This window comes from Rhipicephalus sanguineus, chromosome 6 (assembly GCF_013339695.2).
Source record: "Rhipicephalus sanguineus isolate Rsan-2018 chromosome 6, BIME_Rsan_1.4, whole genome shotgun sequence".
Lineage (NCBI taxonomy): Eukaryota > Metazoa > Arthropoda > Arachnida > Ixodida > Ixodidae > Rhipicephalus > Rhipicephalus sanguineus.
Window position 1 is genome coordinate 128,011,470 of NC_051181.1, and position 18,270 is coordinate 128,029,739.

The following is an 18,270-nucleotide window of genomic DNA, read 5'->3' on the forward strand; positions in this document are numbered from 1 at the left end:
TCTCGTTGCCAAGAAGGACGGTTCTGTGCGCTTCTGTGTGGACTACCGAAGGCTCAACAAGATCACTCGGAAGGATGTTTATCCACTGCCGCGAATCGACGACGCGATTGACAGCCTCCAAGGAGCAGAATACTTTTCATCTCTCGATTTGCGCTCGGGGTACTGGCAAGTACCCATGGCTGATGACGCTCGACCGAAGACAGCCTTTGTCACGCCCGACGGCTTGTACGAGTTCAACGTCATGCCGTTTGGTCTGTGCAATGCGCCCGCGACCTTCGAGCGCATGATGGACACCGTTCTGCGCAACTTGAAATGGCACACGTGCTTGTGTTACCTGGACGACGTCGTCGTTTTCGCTCCGGACTTCTCCACGCATCTTCAACGTCTGCGGCATGTTTTGACGCGTTTGACCAACGCCGGCCTCCAACTGAACCTGAAGAAGTGCCGATTTGCAGCACGGCAGCTGACAATCCTAGGCTACGTCGTGTCCAAGGACGGAATCCTTCCCGATCCGGCCAAGCTTCGGGCCGTGGCCGAATTTCCCAAACCTACGTCCGTCAAAGAACTGCGCAGTTTCGTAGGACTGTGCTCCTATTTTCGACGTTTCATACGCAACTTTGCCACCATCATATCGCCGCTGACGAAGCTCCTTGGAAGTAACGGGCCCCTACAGTCGTGGTCGTCCGAATGCGACGACGCGTTCGCAAAGCTCCGTCGTTTGTTGACGTCTCCTCCCATACTACGCCACTACGACCCTACGGCCCCAACGGAGGTACACACGGACGCCAGCGGTGTAGGCCTCGGTGCTGTTCTTGCGCAACGCAAACCAGGGTTCCCCGAATATGTCGTCGCCTACGCAAGTCGTACGCTTACTAGAGCCGAGACCAATTACACTGTCACGGAAAAAGAGTGCCTGGCGATCATCTGGGCCCTTACAAAATTTCGACCTTATTTGTATGGTCGCCCATTTGATGTCGTCACCGATCACCACGCACTATGCTGGCTGTCATCATTGAAGGATCCCTCGGGCCGTCTCGCCCGTTGGGCACTTCGCCTGCAAGACTACGACATCCGCGTGCTGTACCGCAACGGACGTCAGCATGCTGACGCCGACGCCCTCTCGCGCTCCCCCTTGCCTGACGACAATGCCTCCTGCTCAGTGTCTCACACTGCTGTTTCTTCTATCGATGTTCACACCATCGCTACCGAGCAGCGCAAGGATAAATGGATCGCTTCGCTAATAGACTTGCTCACTGATCCGTCGACAACACCAACCACTCGCGCGTTGCGTCGTCAAGCCCACCATTTCGCCATTCGTGACGACCTACTGCACCGGCGCAATTACAACGCCGACGGCCGCCAGTGGCTACTTGTGATACCCCGAAGTCTGCGTGCTGAAATATGCGAGTCCTTCCACTCTGATCCGCAATGCGCGCACTCTGGCGTATCCAAAACTTACCACCGCATTCGACAACGATACTTCTGGCGAGGGATGTACCGCTACGTGCAAAGGTCGTCCGCTCCTGCCTCGATTGCCAACGCCGAAAACCTTCAACGCACGTGTCACCAGTCGGTCTACAGCCATTACCTTGCCCTAACCGTCCGTTTGGGCGCGTGGGCATCGATTTGTATGGACCACTTCCTCTGACGTCGGCTGGTAACCGTTGGGCCATCGTCGCCGTTGACCATCTTACGCGATACGCCGAAACCGCTGCCCTCCCAGCGGCTACAGCGCGTGATGTTGCCTCCTTCCTGTTACACCGATTCATGCTGCGTCACGGTCCACCCCAGGAGCTTCTCAGCGATCGAGGCCGTGTCTTCTTGTCGGAAGTCGTCGAAGCCATTCTCAAAGAGTGCCATGCTGTTCATCGCAAAACTACTGCTTACCACCCGCAGACGAATGGCCTAACCGAACGCTTCAACCGCACGCTCGGCGACATGCTCTCAATGTACGTCGCCGCCGATCACACAAATTGGGATGCCATTCTGCCCTTCGTCACCTACGCCTATAATACCGCCCCTCAGAGCACTACTGGTTTTTCACCCTTCTTCCTGTTGTACGGAAGGCACCCGTTGCACACCATTGACACGATACTACCCTACAAGCCGGATCCATCTGATTGTGCGCCTATTTCTGACACAGCCAGGCTTGCTGAAGAGTGTCGCGAGCTTGCAAAGGCCTTTACAACGCACGAACAAGAGCGGCAGAAGAGCCTTCGCGGTGGCACCACCACTTCTGAGTCCACGTTCCTCCCCGGAGCGCTCGTATGGCTCTCGGTCCCTACCACTGCAACCGGCCTCTCTTCAAAACTACTGCCGAAATACGAAGGCCCTTACCGGGTCGTCGAGCGCACGTCCCCGGTCAACTACCTGATCGAACCCATCGAACCAGCTTCGGACATGCGCCGTCGAGGGCGCGACATAGTCAACGTGGAGCGCCTCAAGGCCTACTATGACCCACTCATAGTAACGAGCTGTTAGGTCGCCGGACGGCTCCCTTTTCGTCCCCGGGGTAATTGTGGCGAAGCAATTGGTACTGCTTAACGGTTGCGCTCTCCAGCGGCTCCTAGTGGGTCGTCCTCTTCAAAACGCCGCTCGCGCTCTCGGAGCCCGTGCTCTTGCCTTGACTGTCGCCATAGTGCATTGTCGCCGAGTGCCGTCCAATAAACAGCTTAACAGAGGGATTATTAGTCAGCTGCCAGCTCGTAATAAGTTCACGTGCTACGTGACGCCAACAGGCAGAAAAAGAGAGTTCCACACTCGCCGTCATGGCTACTGGCGGCGCTGACTGACACTCCCACGTTTAAATATACATATATACCCCATAAAGTGGACGGAGGGATGACCGCCGCGGTACTCAGTTGGTAGAGCATCGGACACGTTATTCGAAGGTCGCAGGTTCGGTCCCTGCCTGCGGCAAGTTATCTTTTCGTCCACTTTTCTTTCTTCACATTTACCTTACATTTACTACTAATAACATCCCCTATAGATTCCTTGGCATTATTGTCTGTTAGTGCTCATTAATATTGTGCATAACAAAAAAATCATGCCATATCCACGAAGTGAATGATGATGAGTGGGCGAAGCTCCGGAGGTAATCTGGTAAACCGCCAATCCCCGTAAATTTTGCCCACTCGATCATCATACAAAGACCTGACACACAAACGCGGGGGTCCTCATACATACTACAACATACATACATACATACTACATACTACAACGTTAAGCTCAGGGGAACGTTTATTGTCGGCGTTGCCGTTTTGCCTTGCCTTTCGTGGGCGAGAGCGCCTTCACGATTGTTTTCATCCATGGCAGAAAGAGAATGTGTGGTCTGCAACATGCTTATACTTCATGGTCATCAGCGTCTTCGTTATCACGTGTAGTGGGTACATTCCACTATACTGGAACGCGCTTATTCTTCATGGTCATCAGTCGTCATCGTCATGGAACGCGCTTATACTTCATGGTCATCAGCGTCATCGTCATCGTTATCACGTGTAGTGGGTACATTCCACTATACTGGAACGCGCTTATTATTCATGGTCATCAGTGGTCATCGTCATCTTTATCACATGGAGTGGATACATCCCACTATGCGTGGCTACACACTACATACTACAAAGGAGGGACAGGCCCACACCCTGAGGAGCTTCGCCCCTAAAAAAACGAGCCCTTAAGATTTCCACTTCTTTCCTTCATCCAAAACGCTGAAGCTGTACGATTTGAGATAAAAAACTGCCTAGTGGGACATCCCACTACACACAAAGAATCGATTGAGCCATAGAGTTTCTTACAAAAATACCTAGAGGGAAATCTGGCGCCACCGTCTACGCGAATTTCTTAAGGGGCGCCGTTGGAGCGCTGGGAATGACGGTATATGTGTCTGCGAGGCTTGTGTTGGCCGGTGTTGAGCAAGGCTTCGGCTCAAAAGCGGATACGACTGCGCAAACAAAGCTTCTCCAAAACAAAACTTTTATAAGCGGATGTCATTTACGCGTATTATATTTTAAAATAAACGTCCACTCAACTTGACGGCTTAACCAAACGGCGAAAGCAAGAAACAGACGACGAACATTCGCTGCCTTTGTCGTCTGCCTGCCAAGTTTAGCGGCCTTTGGTTACTTTTTACGCTTCGTAAAACTATAAATTGACGCAGAAGCTTCCAGTGTTAATAAAACTCGTTTTGCTGCAGTAATAAAAAACAAATAGCTCACTACGTGCTCGTTCAGTAAGAAATCAACCATTTCGACGCAAGGAACGCGTTGAAGCCAGACGCGTCTTCGAGGTGTCTGGGCTCTACGTGAAGGATACGAATCCGAGTCAAGTTCGAAGCTCACATCTATTATGACCCTCGTGAAAATAGCGCTTCGTTATTCTGACCCGGGTCAAAATAAGGGAACGCTATTTTCACTCAACTTGGCTTGGATCTGTGAAAGATAGTGGCTATTTGCCTAAACTTTACGACGACGATTCAGGCAGCCTACAATACGCTTTTTTGGCTTTTTGCTAGTAGGCAGGTGTTTTATTTTTTTTTTTGCGTGTGCGTTATCGACTGCACACTTAGGTTGATGTTCGTGTGCGGCTATTTATCATTGCCCGTGTGCTCAGAGAACACCCATACACTTGTGTGCTTGTTGAGGAGTCAATAATGGGATCGTTGGTCTTTGAATGCGTGTGTTATCGGCTGCACACTTACGTAATTTGTGCTCGGTATATGGCTTTTGTGTGGTGCCTTTGTGTGGTGCGTGTGTGGTGGTCGATTTGTGGCCATCCGTTCGTTGTACTGGTTGTACCAGTTATACTGTGCGCGTTTCAATGAAAGTACGTTTTTTATCCCGGCATTCCCATGCGTCCAACAGCTCGCAGCGCCACTTTTCCCTCTAGGTAAGTGTAGGAAACTCTATGGATTGAGCATAGACGTCTCACGGGTAATACACATTCATCTTTTGACGCATTTAAAAACAATAATAAAGTTCACCCGATCTGAAATTTAGGCGTAATGCACGTAAAAAACATTCAAATTTTCTTCTTTTTCTCAACAAATTGCTGCTAAATCTAGACGTCCATAGGAAAGGCAACATTGAAACTGTACCAACATTTCTTTACATTTTTAAGTAATCATACTGTTTTAAAACGTTTAAATGTAATATCTGTGCATGTCATAATTATCACAATATGTTTTATGTGTACTTTAATAACTACGAGTTGTTTTAAGTCAAAAAGTCATACAGAGCCAAAAGAACGAAGACTAGGCGAATTTGTGTACTACCCATCATTCCCATGCTGGCTGAAGCGCCGTGCGTTGCAGCTCCCATAGACACTAGCGCCAGAGTTCCCTCTAGTGTATTTATAGGAAACTCTATGGGTGTCGGCACGGCGTCTGTCATCTTTCGTGTAGCGTTCGTCGGCGTCTAAAGAGATGCGTAATCGCAAAGTTTGTTGTATGCATTAGCTGTACGTTGCAGCACTCCGCAAAAAAAGCGATCATAACAACAGCTGCCACCCGAGAATATTTGGATTGCGCGACTAAGATGCACAGGAGACGCCACCTTCCGGGACAAACAGGGGACCTTCCGGTGGCTTCACAAGCGCCTTCCTCGGAGAGCGGGGATGCGCCGTCCAGCCTTTTAAAGACGATAGTCTTTCTTGGGGAACTTAAACGCAGAAATTTTGGTCTGTCTGTCTTTCTGTCTGTCTTTCTGTTTGTCGGCACGTCCCTCGATTCAGCCACTCGGCCAAAGTTGAACCACTTGCCCAAGGGCCAGCCGTCTTGAACTGGTACTGCTGTTCATACTTGTGAACGTTGTCGATCAAAAAGTAAATATCATGCATATCTGAGGTGCAACATCACTAGGTAAGTATTAGGTGGCGTGTTCCTTTAATAGAAAATGCATACATACGTAATTTTAAGGACCCTAGTTTCTTAAGCTGCGCTGAAAATGCGTAAGAATGGAAGCTTGAGCGAGTTGGTATGCGTTCATCTTTGTTGAAACAGCGTTTACTAGACGACGACGAAGTAAAAGAAGGCACAGGACAGGCAGCGCCTGTCCTGTGCTTTCTTTTACTTCGTCGTCGTCTAGTGAGCGCTGTTTCAACAAAGCTGAAAATGCGACTGCGCTGAAATTTGCCTTCCTCCGTGCCCTTCGCACGAGCTCATTGTTGTGTTTCGGTTTCGGTTCTGTTGCACTGTGCGAATGCCATGGGTTGATGTTGAAAAACTTTAGTTTTGAGAAGGCCAAGAAGGTGAAAAAAAATATTTAAAAAATGAAAAAGCAGCGTTGTGGGCGGCCTTCAGGCTGCCGGTTGTGGGCGCCGCTCTGGCGTTCCTGTTTTACCCAGGCGACGTGTAAATAAAAGAGTGTGTGGAGAGTACTCGTTGAGTGCGGACGTTTCTCTGCTTCAGCGCTTCGCGCCAAACCGCGTTTTCGGGCTGGCTGGCGTCCCCGCCGGTCGCGTTGGTCACCGCCGGTCTTCGCCTGCTGCTGCGCCGGGACTACCAGCACGCAACACAGCACTCATGTTTCCCGACGTATTGCCAGATGGCGTCCATATCTCACAAAACGCCTCTTCTATCGTCTTTACACGACATTTGCAGCGAAGCACGCAGATACGCGGCCAATTTTTTAATGGAGGTCAGTGGGGTCTTAAGGCAGTAATGCGTGAGCCTTTTGTAATGGGTGGCTGGCTTTAAACCACCAAGTCGTTATGATATTCACATCGCGTGACGCCCGGTGGCAATGTACGCTAGTACCACGCAATATTACTGCAATATTACATCTCGTACTATGACACCTGTATACAGGACGCGTATGTTTGTGAAGCATGAAAGTTACTTTCAGTGCAGTTCCAAGCAAAGGCGTGGCTGTTCAGCAAAGAGGTGACTTTTTACCGTGGGGATCCAATTGCTTACTGTGTCGAAAACCAGAGTCGGTAGGGCACGTCTTTATCGACTGCTGGGACGCCTTTTTATTTTGGGATGTTCTCCAAAGAACACTTATATTCCCACTTACACCACGCGGGATTCGGTTCTTAGGAATAGAACCGGGACTTTTAAAATATGTTGAGGCGTTTATTGGACGGTAGTCGGCGACGATATGCAATGGCGACAGTCAAGGCAGAAACACCGACTCAGAGCGCGCGCGCGAACAGCCAAAGGGGACGACCCACTAGAAGGCTATGGAGAGCGCAACCCATTAGTCATTGAAGGCTTCGCTACAATTTCCCCGGGTACGAAAAGGGAGCCGTCCGGCGACCTAACAGCTCGTCACTATGAGTGGGTCATAGTAGGCCTTGAGGCGCTCCACGTTGACGATGTCGCGCCCTCGACGGCGCATGTCCGAGGATGGTTCGATGGGTTCGATCACGTAGTTGACCGGGGATGTGCGCTCGACGACCCGGTAGGGGCCTTCGTATTTCGGCAGTAGTTTTGTAGAGAGGCCAGTTGCAGTGGTAGGAACCGAGAGCCATACGAGCGCTCCAGGGAGGAACGTGGACTCAGAAGTGGTGGTTCCACCGCGAATGCTCTTTTGCCGCTCTTGTTCCTGCGTTGTAAACGTCTTGGCAAGCTCGCGACACTCTTCCGCAAGCCTGGCTGTGTCAGATATCGGCGCACACTCAGTTGAATCCGGCTTGTATGGGAGTATCGTGTCGATGGTGTGCGACGGGTGCCTTCCGTACAATAGGAAGAATGGTGAAAAACCTGTAGTGCTCTGAGGGGCGGTATTATAGGCGTAGGTGACAAAGGGCAGAATGGCATCCCAATTTGTGTGATCGGCGGCGACGTACATTGAGAGCATGTCGCCGAGCGTACGGTTAAAGCGTTCGGTTAGGCCATTCGTCTGCGGGTGGTAAGCAGTAGTTTTGCGGTGAACAGCATGGCACTCTTTGAGAATGGCTTCGACGACTTCCGACAAGAAGACACGGCCTCGATCGCTGAGAAGCTCCTGGGGTGGACCGTGGCGTAGCATGAATCGGTGTAGCAGGAAGGAGGCAACATCGCGCGCTGTAGCCGCTGGGAGAGCGGCGGTTTCGGCGTATCGCGTAAGGTGGTCAACAGCGACGATGGCCCAGCGGTTACCAGCCGATGTCAGAGGAAGTGGTCCGTACAAGTCGATGCCCACGCGCCCGAACGGACGGTTCGGGCAAGGTAATGGTTGTAGACCGGCGGGTGACACGTGCGTTGAAGGTTTTCGGCGTTGGCAATCGAGGCAGGAGCGAACGAACTTCTGCACGTAGCGGTACATCCCTCGCCAGAAGTATCGTTGTCGAATGCGGTGGTAAGTTTTGGATACCCCAGAGTGCGCGCATTGTGGATCAGAGTGGAAAGACTCGCATATTGCAGAACGCAGACTGCGGGGTATCACAAGGAGCCACTGGCGGCCGTCGGCGTTGTAATTGCGTCGGTGCAGTAGGTCGTCACGAATGGTGAAATGGTGGGCTTGACGACGCAACGCGCGAGTGATTGGTGTTGCCGACGGATCAGTGAGGAAGTCTATCAGCGAGGCGATCCAATTATCCTTGCGTTGTTCGGTAGCGATGGTGTGAACGTCGATGGAAGAAACAACATTGTTAGGTACCGAGCAGGGGGCATCGTCGTCAGGCAAGGGGGAGCGCGAGAGGGCGTCGGCGTCAGCATGCTGGCGTCCGTTGCGGTACAGCACACGAATATCGTAGTCCTGTAGGCGAAGTGCCCAGCGGGCGAGGCGGCCTGAGGGATCCTTCAATGACGACAACCAGCATAATGCATGATGGTCGGTGATGACATCAAATGGGCGGCCATATAAATAGGGTCGGAACTTTGTAAGGGCCCATATGATCGCGAGGCATTCCTTTTCGGTGACGGTGTAATTGGTCTCGGCTTTAGTAAGCGTACGACTTGCATATGCCACGACATATTCAGGGAACCCTGGTTTGCGCTGCGCAAGGACAGCGCCAAGGCCAACACCGCTGGCGTCTGTGTGTACCTCTGTAGGGGCCGTAGGGTCGTAGTGGCGTAGTATGGGAGGCGACGTCAACAAACGACGGAGCTTTGCGAAAGCGTCGTCGCACTCCGACGACCACGAATGGAGGGGCCCGTTACTTCCGAGCAGCTTCGTCAGCGGTGATATGATAGTCGCGAAGTTTCGAATGAAGCGCCGAAAGTAGGAACACAGTCCTACGAAACTGCGCAGTTCTTTGACGGACGTAGGTTTCGGGAACTCGGTCACGGCCCGAAGTTTGGCTGGATCGGGGAGAATTCCGTCCTTGGACACGACGTAGGACACGGCTTCGCTACAAATACGATATGTTCTTTCTCCTTGGCTTGCACAGTACATGACGAAGACGGATGGCAGTTAGGCAGTGTGATTGAGATGCTCGGCCAGTTCGTATTTATTTTATTGAACAAATGTGCAAGTTGCGAGAAGTATTTGCAAAACTTTGCTACGATGATGAACTACTGAATGTTATGGGCAACCTGTGTCATCTGAAACCATTTTAAGTGTGTGTGGCACGTGGCATACTATTATAACACTAAGCTATACTCCATCTCACAAGCTGGTTGCAGCACTGTTCGCGTAGCAGTACGGGGTGCACGACGGCGGTATCCCGGCGCACTGCAAAATAGTACGCTCATTGGGCGTCTATATGTTGGTCTAATGACTACAATAAGTGCTTTTGTGCGTGCTCCTATTCACTCCGTTCGGGACCTATAGAGGGCGCCTTGAAAGACGGACGCAGCGCCACTTGCGGTGCGGCGAGCGTGCGTCGTTGAGAGCCTTAGCAGACAACAGTGCGTCATTGCTTTGACAGCTATGGCGGCGTAAGCGCCCGTGGCTGGCGCGTTAGTCCTTCGAGCTGGATTTAAAGATATTGCAGTGGGATCGTTCTTCCGCGATGCCACCATTAAAAAAGGGGAAAACCTGCACGAGAGCGGCCACGTTTTTGACGTGAGTGAACGCTTGGCTACGGCGTCGTCAGTACTGACGGCTAAATGCGTGCGTCGGGCGTGCGTCACACAAGAGGCTTACTCCATAGCTATCGAGGTAAGCTGTCATTCTTTCATGCTTAGAATATTATTGGTGCATGCCCACTACCCGTGTACTTGCAAAATGCTCAGAACATTTAGAATTATCGACGGCTCCACAGCCACTCGCCGTGGAAACTTCGGCGAGTGGCCGGGCGGCGTGGTTATTTGTTGGCGGCTTCGTGTCATGTCGATTCGCAGCCACTGAGTATTTTGCTTGAAATTGTCGCGCGTAGCAACGACCTTATTGCAGCATCATCATCGCTCATCATGATCGTTCTTACCTCGCCGCTCGCGCGGCTCATGCCAAGAGCTTGAGATGCGGGCGAGAAATAAACGTGTTACGATCGGCCCCGCTTCGTCTTTCGCTTCAACTGATGTGGCGCCGACGACGGCACGGTCACTTCGGCCACCATCAGTCTCCCTCATTTGCTACAACCTCTTTCGTTGTTTATGCTACTTTCCAAAACAAACATTGCGCTTCCGTCGCAACAGCGTTCACAAAGCTTCGTTTTTTTTCGTGGATACTCTGCAGTTTTGTTACTCTGCGTCCTAGATTGATCCTACCGAGTGCGCAAAGCGCTGCAGGGCCGCTAGGTGTATTTACGGTAATATACCACGTAACTCAATTCGCCCCTTAATTAATGGTCCTAACAAATCAACCCAGCAAGTTACTGACCTCGCATTGCATTCCTCAAATTTGTGAATTGTAGATGGCGAGTTAATTAGGTTCATTAAAATCTTCCATCAATCCTGAGCCTTATTAAAATGCCTTGCGTATGTTTTTCTCTCCAGCTCGATGCCACCAGGAACGTCACACAAGCTCATTGCACCTGCCGAGGTGGTATCTCAGGCCAGTGCAAGCATGCAGCGGCAGTGGTTACGTTCGTCAACAAGGAAGACACCTTGACAAAGACGTCTGTCAAGAACGTATGGAAGAGGCCATCTGCCAAGCAGCTGGGAATGTACAACAAGGAAGTCTTGTTCTCCGAGATGTACCCTCCTAAACCCCCAGATCAGAAGCTGGTGAGGCAACCCGTGCCCAGAGCCATCATCGACTCAAACTGCCCCTTGGGCATCATGCTACGCCAAGAGCAAGAAATAGCTGAAAACCTGGCTCATTTGGACAAGGTGCTCGGACGGCTAGGACAGCCGAGCAATATATTTGGAGCAGAAAGCATCCCAGTTGAAGAAGTAAGCGATGACTTTCTTCTCAAGGTCGTGGTCACTGAGGAAGAACGCAATGACATCGCTAAGCAGACAATTCTGCAAAGTGGATGCCCGCAGTGGCATTGTGCGCGGGCTTTGAGAATTTCTTCCAGCTCCAAAGCTCACCGTATCAAGATACGTCAAGCGGACTTCGAGAGCTTGGCACAACAACTTGTTACGCCGCGACCTTTAAAAACCGCTGCATGTGCATATGGCATATCAATGGAACCAGTTGCACGAAAAGAATACGAGTCCAAAACGGGCCGCAAGGTGATTCAAGTCGGACTTGTGATCAGCACTTCGCAGCCGTGGCTGTGCTGCAGTCCCGATGGCTTGATTGATGAAGAAGGAATCCGCTTGCTGGGGATCAAGGCCCCTTACAGGTGCGAGTCACGGCCTGTAGTTGACCGCGATATCAACGTCGACATCTCCACTTCAATGGAAAAAACCTGCAACTACGAGAAAGTCGCCCCTACTACACACAGGTTCAAATAAGCATGTATGTAGTAGGTGCGAGCAGATGCGACTTCTACGTGTACTCGCCAAAAGGGTCAAAATGTATGGAAGTAAGAAGGGACGATTCCTTTCTGGAAGAAGTCGTGCCAAAATTGGAGTGGGGTGTTTTAGGCACTACTTCCCTGCTGCGCTGAGGCAGCAAAGTTTGTGTTAAACTCTAATATTAATTACTGGGGTATAACGTCCCGAAACCACGATATGATTATGAGGGATGCCGTAGTGGAGGGCTCCGGAAATTTTGACCCCCTGGGGTTCTTCAACATGCATACCTAAATACACGGGCCTCAAGCATTTTCGCCTCCACCGAAAATGCGTGTGTTAAACTCTAGCATTACGTTGCGTATAAAGGAATTTGCTGAGGTTTTCTTTATTGATTTGTAATTTTTTTCTTTTACGACTACAGTTACATGCCTTGTTCAACTGTTTACTTAGCATGAAACTTCTCTATGTGCAATGGTGTATAATGTTTTTTGTTGCTGCATGCTCCAAGTATAGGCATTCAGGTGCTGGAGTCCTAGTCAGGCAGAGAACGTCTGCTTTTTATTGCTTAAAATAATCTAGCGTTACGTTCCGTATAAAGAAATTCGCTGAGGTTTCCTGTATTGATTTGTAATTTTTTTCTTTATGACTGCAAAGTTACATGCTTTGTGCAGTTGTTTACTTAGCATGAAACTTCTCTATGTGCAATAGTGTATAATGTTTTTTGTATTTGTTATGTGCAATAATGTATGTTTTTTGTTGCTGCATGCTCCCAGTGTGGGCATTCAGGTGCTGTGTTTCTAGTCAGGCAGAGGACATCTGCCTTTTATTGCCTGAAATAGAGAGCTGAAGAAAAAGCTACTGACTTTTGCTACTTTATTGAAACAATCTGCTCGGCCTCATACACAATTCCATGTTCTACCTCGACACTTTCATGCTTGCACAACATTCGCAAAAGTGCACTGGGAGGAGGGGGGGCTATTGAAACTACAGGTCTTCCTGTTCGCTTCAGTCCAAGTGCCAGCTAAAATAATTTGAATGTCACAGAAGTTATTTGAGCGTCAAACTATTTATGTATGTAGAAAACATTTCATCCTAGCACCAATTTAATCCAAGCACCAGCACAAGTAGGCTGTGTGCCAGTGAATTTAATCGAACTGCCAACAGCTTTAAAACAAATGCCAGTCACTTCAATCCATACACAAGACGGCAAGATGGGGCATGAAAACAGAACTGCTATTAAAATATTGTTGTCACATAAGACACGTAATAATCCAAAAGTAGACAACAACACTAATATTTGTAGTCATTGCTATTGCTCATGAAATAAATTACAGCCATAATTTGATTCCGCTGTGCTTGGAGTGCTCATTTTGCTAAGCGCAAGTTTGTAGATCACAGGACTCATTACACAGTCTTGATCACAGGAACTTGTAGGTTAGCCAACACACTGCACAGATGTACTATCTTGTCGATGTGACACTTAAGTTCTGGAGTTAGCCTTTCATTCAATATTGCAAAACTCTCTATACGCTGAATGCACCTCTCTACATGAATGCGATGAGATGCAACCTTATAGGTTTCTTGCATCTCCGCCTTCGTGAACTGTTGATTGGCTTTTGCAAATGGTGGCATGACAAGTGTGACGTCCTTACTTTCCAAGTCCCACTTGACATGCGGAAAGCCTTTGTCTGCTACCACCGCATCCCCAGGTTCCAACAAGATGATCAAGCCAGAGTTAGCAAGGATGTATGTGTCACTCGATCTGCCCCCAAACACATCCAAAATATATGTTATATAACCGGATGGAGTGATCCCAACTAGGAACTTCAGAGTAAAGTCACTCTTGTAGTTACTCCAGCAGTTTACCCGGTCAGCGACCTTACCTGGTTTCTCGATTCTCACTTCTGAACAGACGACAATAACTCTACAATTGGGATAGTTTAGGCGGAAAGAGGGAGGCATTGTTGCTTGGACGACATCCCTTGAAAACCACTTGATCCACCCTTGAGTACTGACATAGAGGACATCCAAAATGGCATAGAAAATCCGCGACGCACTTGTACGATGAATGCCAAAGAGAACTCCTAACGCAGAGAACGTGAGGCCATGCTTCATCTTCATAAGACACAACAGGAGCTTGCTGCCCACTGCCAGGTCCAAGTACCTCTCGCCACGCACCTGTAAAAAAGGGGTATTTTGAGAGCACGACGTTTGTAGTAGAGATGAAACAAAAAAAAAATTTGCTCTCATTAATCCAGAAACTTCCCCAACCATTATGCTAAAAGATTATCTCCATCACTAACCTTAAATACTGTCAAACCGTGGACAAAGTTCTTTGAGTTGTGGTCGATAGACCGCTTGGCTTCAAACGTACTGAATCATTAGCAGATACATTGTGTACTAGTGCATGTGAAAACGAGGGGGAATACCACCACGCTGCAGTACCATAGGCCTGGCACAATGAAATGGAAACAAATCCCTATTATAATCGTCATCTTGTATACATCTGTGCAGTTAATTATTTCACAACCAGAAAAAGCAATAAGTGTGAGGAGGCTGCCACAATTCCCAAGGGACATAAAAATACATAAAAAGAAGTCTGCACCAATACATGAACAAGCAAATATATTTTACTGTTCAATTTAAATTATAATAAAGAAAACAAATAAATTGTGCATTGTGAATATGCCCTAATTGGTGTCAATAAGAGGTTGATTTAACATTTACCTGTGGCATTAGGCGCAATAGGGCCAGGAACACAGTAACGGTCAGCCCAGTTAGGTCTCTGAGGGCATCATTTTCCTTGTCTACCAAGGACTGGTAGCCATAGAAACCCTTTGGTTGGTGGTCGTCCAAGCACAATGCAGCCACACTTGCGTCAGCGGTTACTGGCTCTTCAGCTGCAAAGAATTCAACCTGGGTGGACGCCTCGAATGCATCGGCGAACAGGGTGCAGGCAATCGTAAGGACACCTTTACTGTGGGCCTGCGGTGTCTCCAGCGTCTGCGTTGAGACTTGCATAAAAGTGATGTAGTGTTACAATTTTCAGATAACAGAACAAGGTGTTTTCTAGCTTAATTTTACACTGCAACACCAATTGTATGCCACATCAAAGATCTCTAAACAGGCAAACAAAGACAAAAGCCCTCACATGCCTTACAGTATTACAACAGCACCAACCTCAACGCCTTGCAGCTGTTCGGATTCGTTATTTTCATCGGTGTCTTCAGGTTCCTCCATCCGTGGTGAAGATGCTGGCGAGTCCATGGTGGCTGTAAGTGGTGCAGCTTGCAACACATTCGGCGAAGATTCGGAGAAGTGGGCGAGATTTGCAACAGCTGTAGTAGCTGTTCTCCGCTTCTTAATCCTGAAGCGAAAAATGTGTGCTGTAACTTATCTAATTTATCGCAATGCAAGCTAGAAATGAACGAAAAAATACCAGAGCAATGGGGAGGGAAGGGCAATTACTGCAAGTTTTAAACAGTTGAAGTACTGTTTGGTTCGAGCTTACATAACACGGACAGATTGAGGTGCAGCAGTAGAACTGCTTCAAATTAGAGCAACCTTGTCATCTTGTTTACAGCTAATAGGTATCACGGATCTGCTTCTACTTGTCTCCCTCCCTGTCAGGCTCCAGTGAAACAACAAAACAAAAAGAAAACTGCAACAACGGCCAGATCTAAGATAAAAATAAACAGCCTCGATTTTAGTTCCCTGTTCACATTTGTCTACATCCTGCACACTTTGTTCGTTTCCTCAACGCCGAATGATTACAGGGTCAGCTGGTTACTACAAGTATCAACCACGAAAAGTGCTTGCGTACTTGGCTCTCTCGTCTGCGCGAGCTCACTACGCTTTTATAATTTGCGCAAACTCTGGTGTAACCCAAGCTACGCTCTAGCGCAGAGGTGGGCAAACATTTTTGGTACGAAGGCGTTGGACTGGGCTAGTTGGTACATTGTGAAAATCGATAAAAAAACCAACGGTAAACACAGGACACAGTGAGTGTCCCGTCGTTTCCTCTCACTGTGTCCTGTTACCAACGTTTTCTTTTTTTTTATTCATTTTAACGTTTTCGGGCCACGACCTCTCGAAGCTTCCGAGTGCCGTAGGGCTACCCCAGCCGTAGTCTTTCTGCTTTAATCCTAGGATCTTTCCGAAGAGCCGCGACCGCCTGACATTTTTGTCCCTCAACATCTCGGGGTAAGGGGATCGACTCCCAGTTAGCGCATCTCTACTTGAACAGCTGCGCTTCCGCCAGCACTAAAATCATGACTGCAGGAACAGCGCGAACTTTACGTAAAGCACGGGACGTAGCAGAAACACATACGACGACACGAGCGCTGACTATCAACTGTTTATTTCCTGCGTTTGCGACATAACAGGAAATACACAGTTGATAGCCAGCACACGTGTCGTCGTATGTGTTTCTTCTTCGTCCCGTACTTTACGTTCCCGTTGTTTCTACAGTCTTGATTGACCAACTTGCCCAGCAAGCTTCACTACTAAAACCAAATCGCTCACACGAGCCGTCGAGCACACCAACTGACGAAATATTGGCTGAGGGGTCGTCAAGAAACTAATCGCATATAATAATGTCAATAGCTGACAGCCACTTTAAAAAGAGTTTGCGGAGTTCTCACCTTTCATAGCGTCCAAGCTTATCTTCTGCAAGCACGGACCGCTTATGATACTCGTCAGGAAATATCGTTGGCACGTACGACGGGGATGACCCATCCTTGGACGGCACACCCCCAACGAAATGTGCACTGCATATCTTCGAGTGCCGAGAGGGCTCCCAGTTTGTTCCGTCATGGCTGAAATGTACTGATGTTAGCGGCACAAGAAAAACAAAACCGCAGAACGCGAACGGCAGAGGGAGCGGAAACCAAGCTTACGTTTTTCGTCGCACAGCCGCGATCCACTTCTGCCGCTGCCCAATAAAGCACAGACGAGTTGAAAAACGGTGAAACGTCGTTCCCGCAGGGCACGACGTGTACCTGTTGGTACAACCGACGACGCAGCAGTTCATGGCTGCGTCACAGAACACATATAACTGCGTGCTAGCGGGCGCGGGAACGCAGGGAAAGCGTTCGCTTCTGCTCGGGCTCTCAAAGTCTGCCTTCTGTGACGGCCGCGCGGTGGCGCGCCAGTCGCAGTGAACGGAGTGTATAATTTGAAACCAACTAGAAGTCCTTCGCTGTGATTATTTTGAGGATCTCCGCTTTAGTATTGTAATTTGTTTTTTACTCTTTGCCAACGTCATCGATTAAATGGTTCCTTGCACATTCACAGATTATTTGAAAAGAAATCTATTTACTCATTGAGCACTGATTTTATAGCATTCTTGAAAAAGCAATAGACCGGATGGATGGACGGATGCTATGAGCGTCCCCTTTAAAACGGGGCGGTGACATTTCTGCCACCAGGCTCTAAGAAAAAAAAAAGAAAAAAAAAACCTTCCTTGTTTCATGTTGGCCTAATACCTTATCTACATTGATTAAATTATGTTATTATACCAAAAAATATAAATTCACGGTCCATCTCTCTGCCTCTTAAGGCAGAATGACCTTATTTTCCCCCCATTATTTATTTTTGTTCTTTATCTCTACTTTTCTGCCACCAATACTCTAACCGTCTCTTACTTATTTCTATCGCGGACGTGTTCAGCTTTCCATTGTTGTCCCTAAAACCCAAGGCTTCATGTAGACTCGTGCCCACACGTGTACCTGGGTGAATATCGCCACATTCAATCAGTACATGTGTTGTGTCGGCTGGCGCTCCATTGATAAGAGCACTCTGCGAAGTGCGCATGCGCCGCTAGGTGTTAAAAGCGGAGTGCCGCTTGCTATCGGCGCTCTTTCTTGCCGTAGCCACGAACCCACAAGCATGGGTCAATAAACGTCGTTCACCCGGAACTTGTCTGGTCCTTTCGGCACGTCTGTTGCAAAACGTAACACATGGCGACGAAGATGGGATTTTGAAGAGTTGCACAGCGTCAAGGAAGGCAAGTGTTCTCGGCATTCAGCCTCTGTTCAGTATCGACGATTGAAGAGTGCTGCATTTTATTCGCTGACTGATATCATGAACGAAGAAGCCAGTGCAGGTTCGACGCAGTTTGCTGCTCAACTGGGCCAGATGGAACCATTCGACGTTTCCACGAATGACTGGGCGTCGTACGAAGAGCGGCTAACGTCGTTTCTAATCGTCAACCGTGTTCCCGAAGGTGACAGAGTACATGCATTTCTGAGCATCATCGGTCCCAGAACCTACAGTCTTCTGAAATCGCTGGTCGCCCCGGAGCTGCCTTCAACGAAGAGCTTCGAGGTACTGAAGAAGACCCTGGGGGACCATCTGTCGCCGAAACCTTCGGTCATAGGCGAACGAGCGAAGTTCCACAGGAGACAGCAAGTCGAAGGCGAGTCCATTTCTGATTACGTCGAGCTACGGAAGCTAGCACGAACCTGTGATTTTGGAAGTTCGTTAGACGAATCCCTCCGGGATCGCTTCGTATGCGGTTTGTTAAGAGAGGATATGCAGCGAGTGTTGTTCACTGAGGA

The 18,270-nt window shown here is 49.0% G+C and overlaps 1 protein-coding gene and 1 pseudogene across 1 annotated transcript; one reads left to right on the top strand and one right to left on the bottom strand.

Annotated features, from left to right (window-relative positions):
- The first annotated feature begins 10,966 nt into the window (after window positions 1-10,966).
- LOC125758880 (uncharacterized) lies at window positions 10,967-11,882 on the top strand (annotated as a pseudogene).
- A 1,232-nt stretch (window positions 11,883-13,114) lies between these two features.
- Window positions 13,115-16,742, bottom strand: LOC119398041 (uncharacterized). Its single transcript, XM_037665305.1, has 5 exons — window positions 16,609-16,742; window positions 16,354-16,527; window positions 14,887-15,077; window positions 14,438-14,724; window positions 13,115-13,888 (listed from the first exon to the last, which is right to left on the bottom strand). Exons 1-5 carry the CDS (start codon window positions 16,740-16,742, stop codon window positions 13,115-13,117), a joined length of 1,560 nt encoding a protein of 519 aa, XP_037521233.1.
- Window positions 16,743-18,270: the final 1,528 nt, after the last annotated feature.

Bases quoted from the DNA above. Each gene is read 5' to 3' on its own strand.
- LOC119398041 (XM_037665305.1), bottom strand. From the start codon at position 16,742: ATGAACTGCTGCGTCGTCGGTTGTACCAACAGGTACACGTCGTGCCCT. The intron at 15,078-16,353 runs GTGAGAACTCCG...TTTTCGCTTCAG, and splicing joins AAGCTTGGACGCTATGAAAG to GATTAAGAAGCGGAGAACAG. The intron at 14,725-14,886 runs GTGCTGTTGTAA...CTTTTATGCAAG, and splicing joins GCTGCAAGGCGTTGAGGTTG to TCTCAACGCAGACGCTGGAG.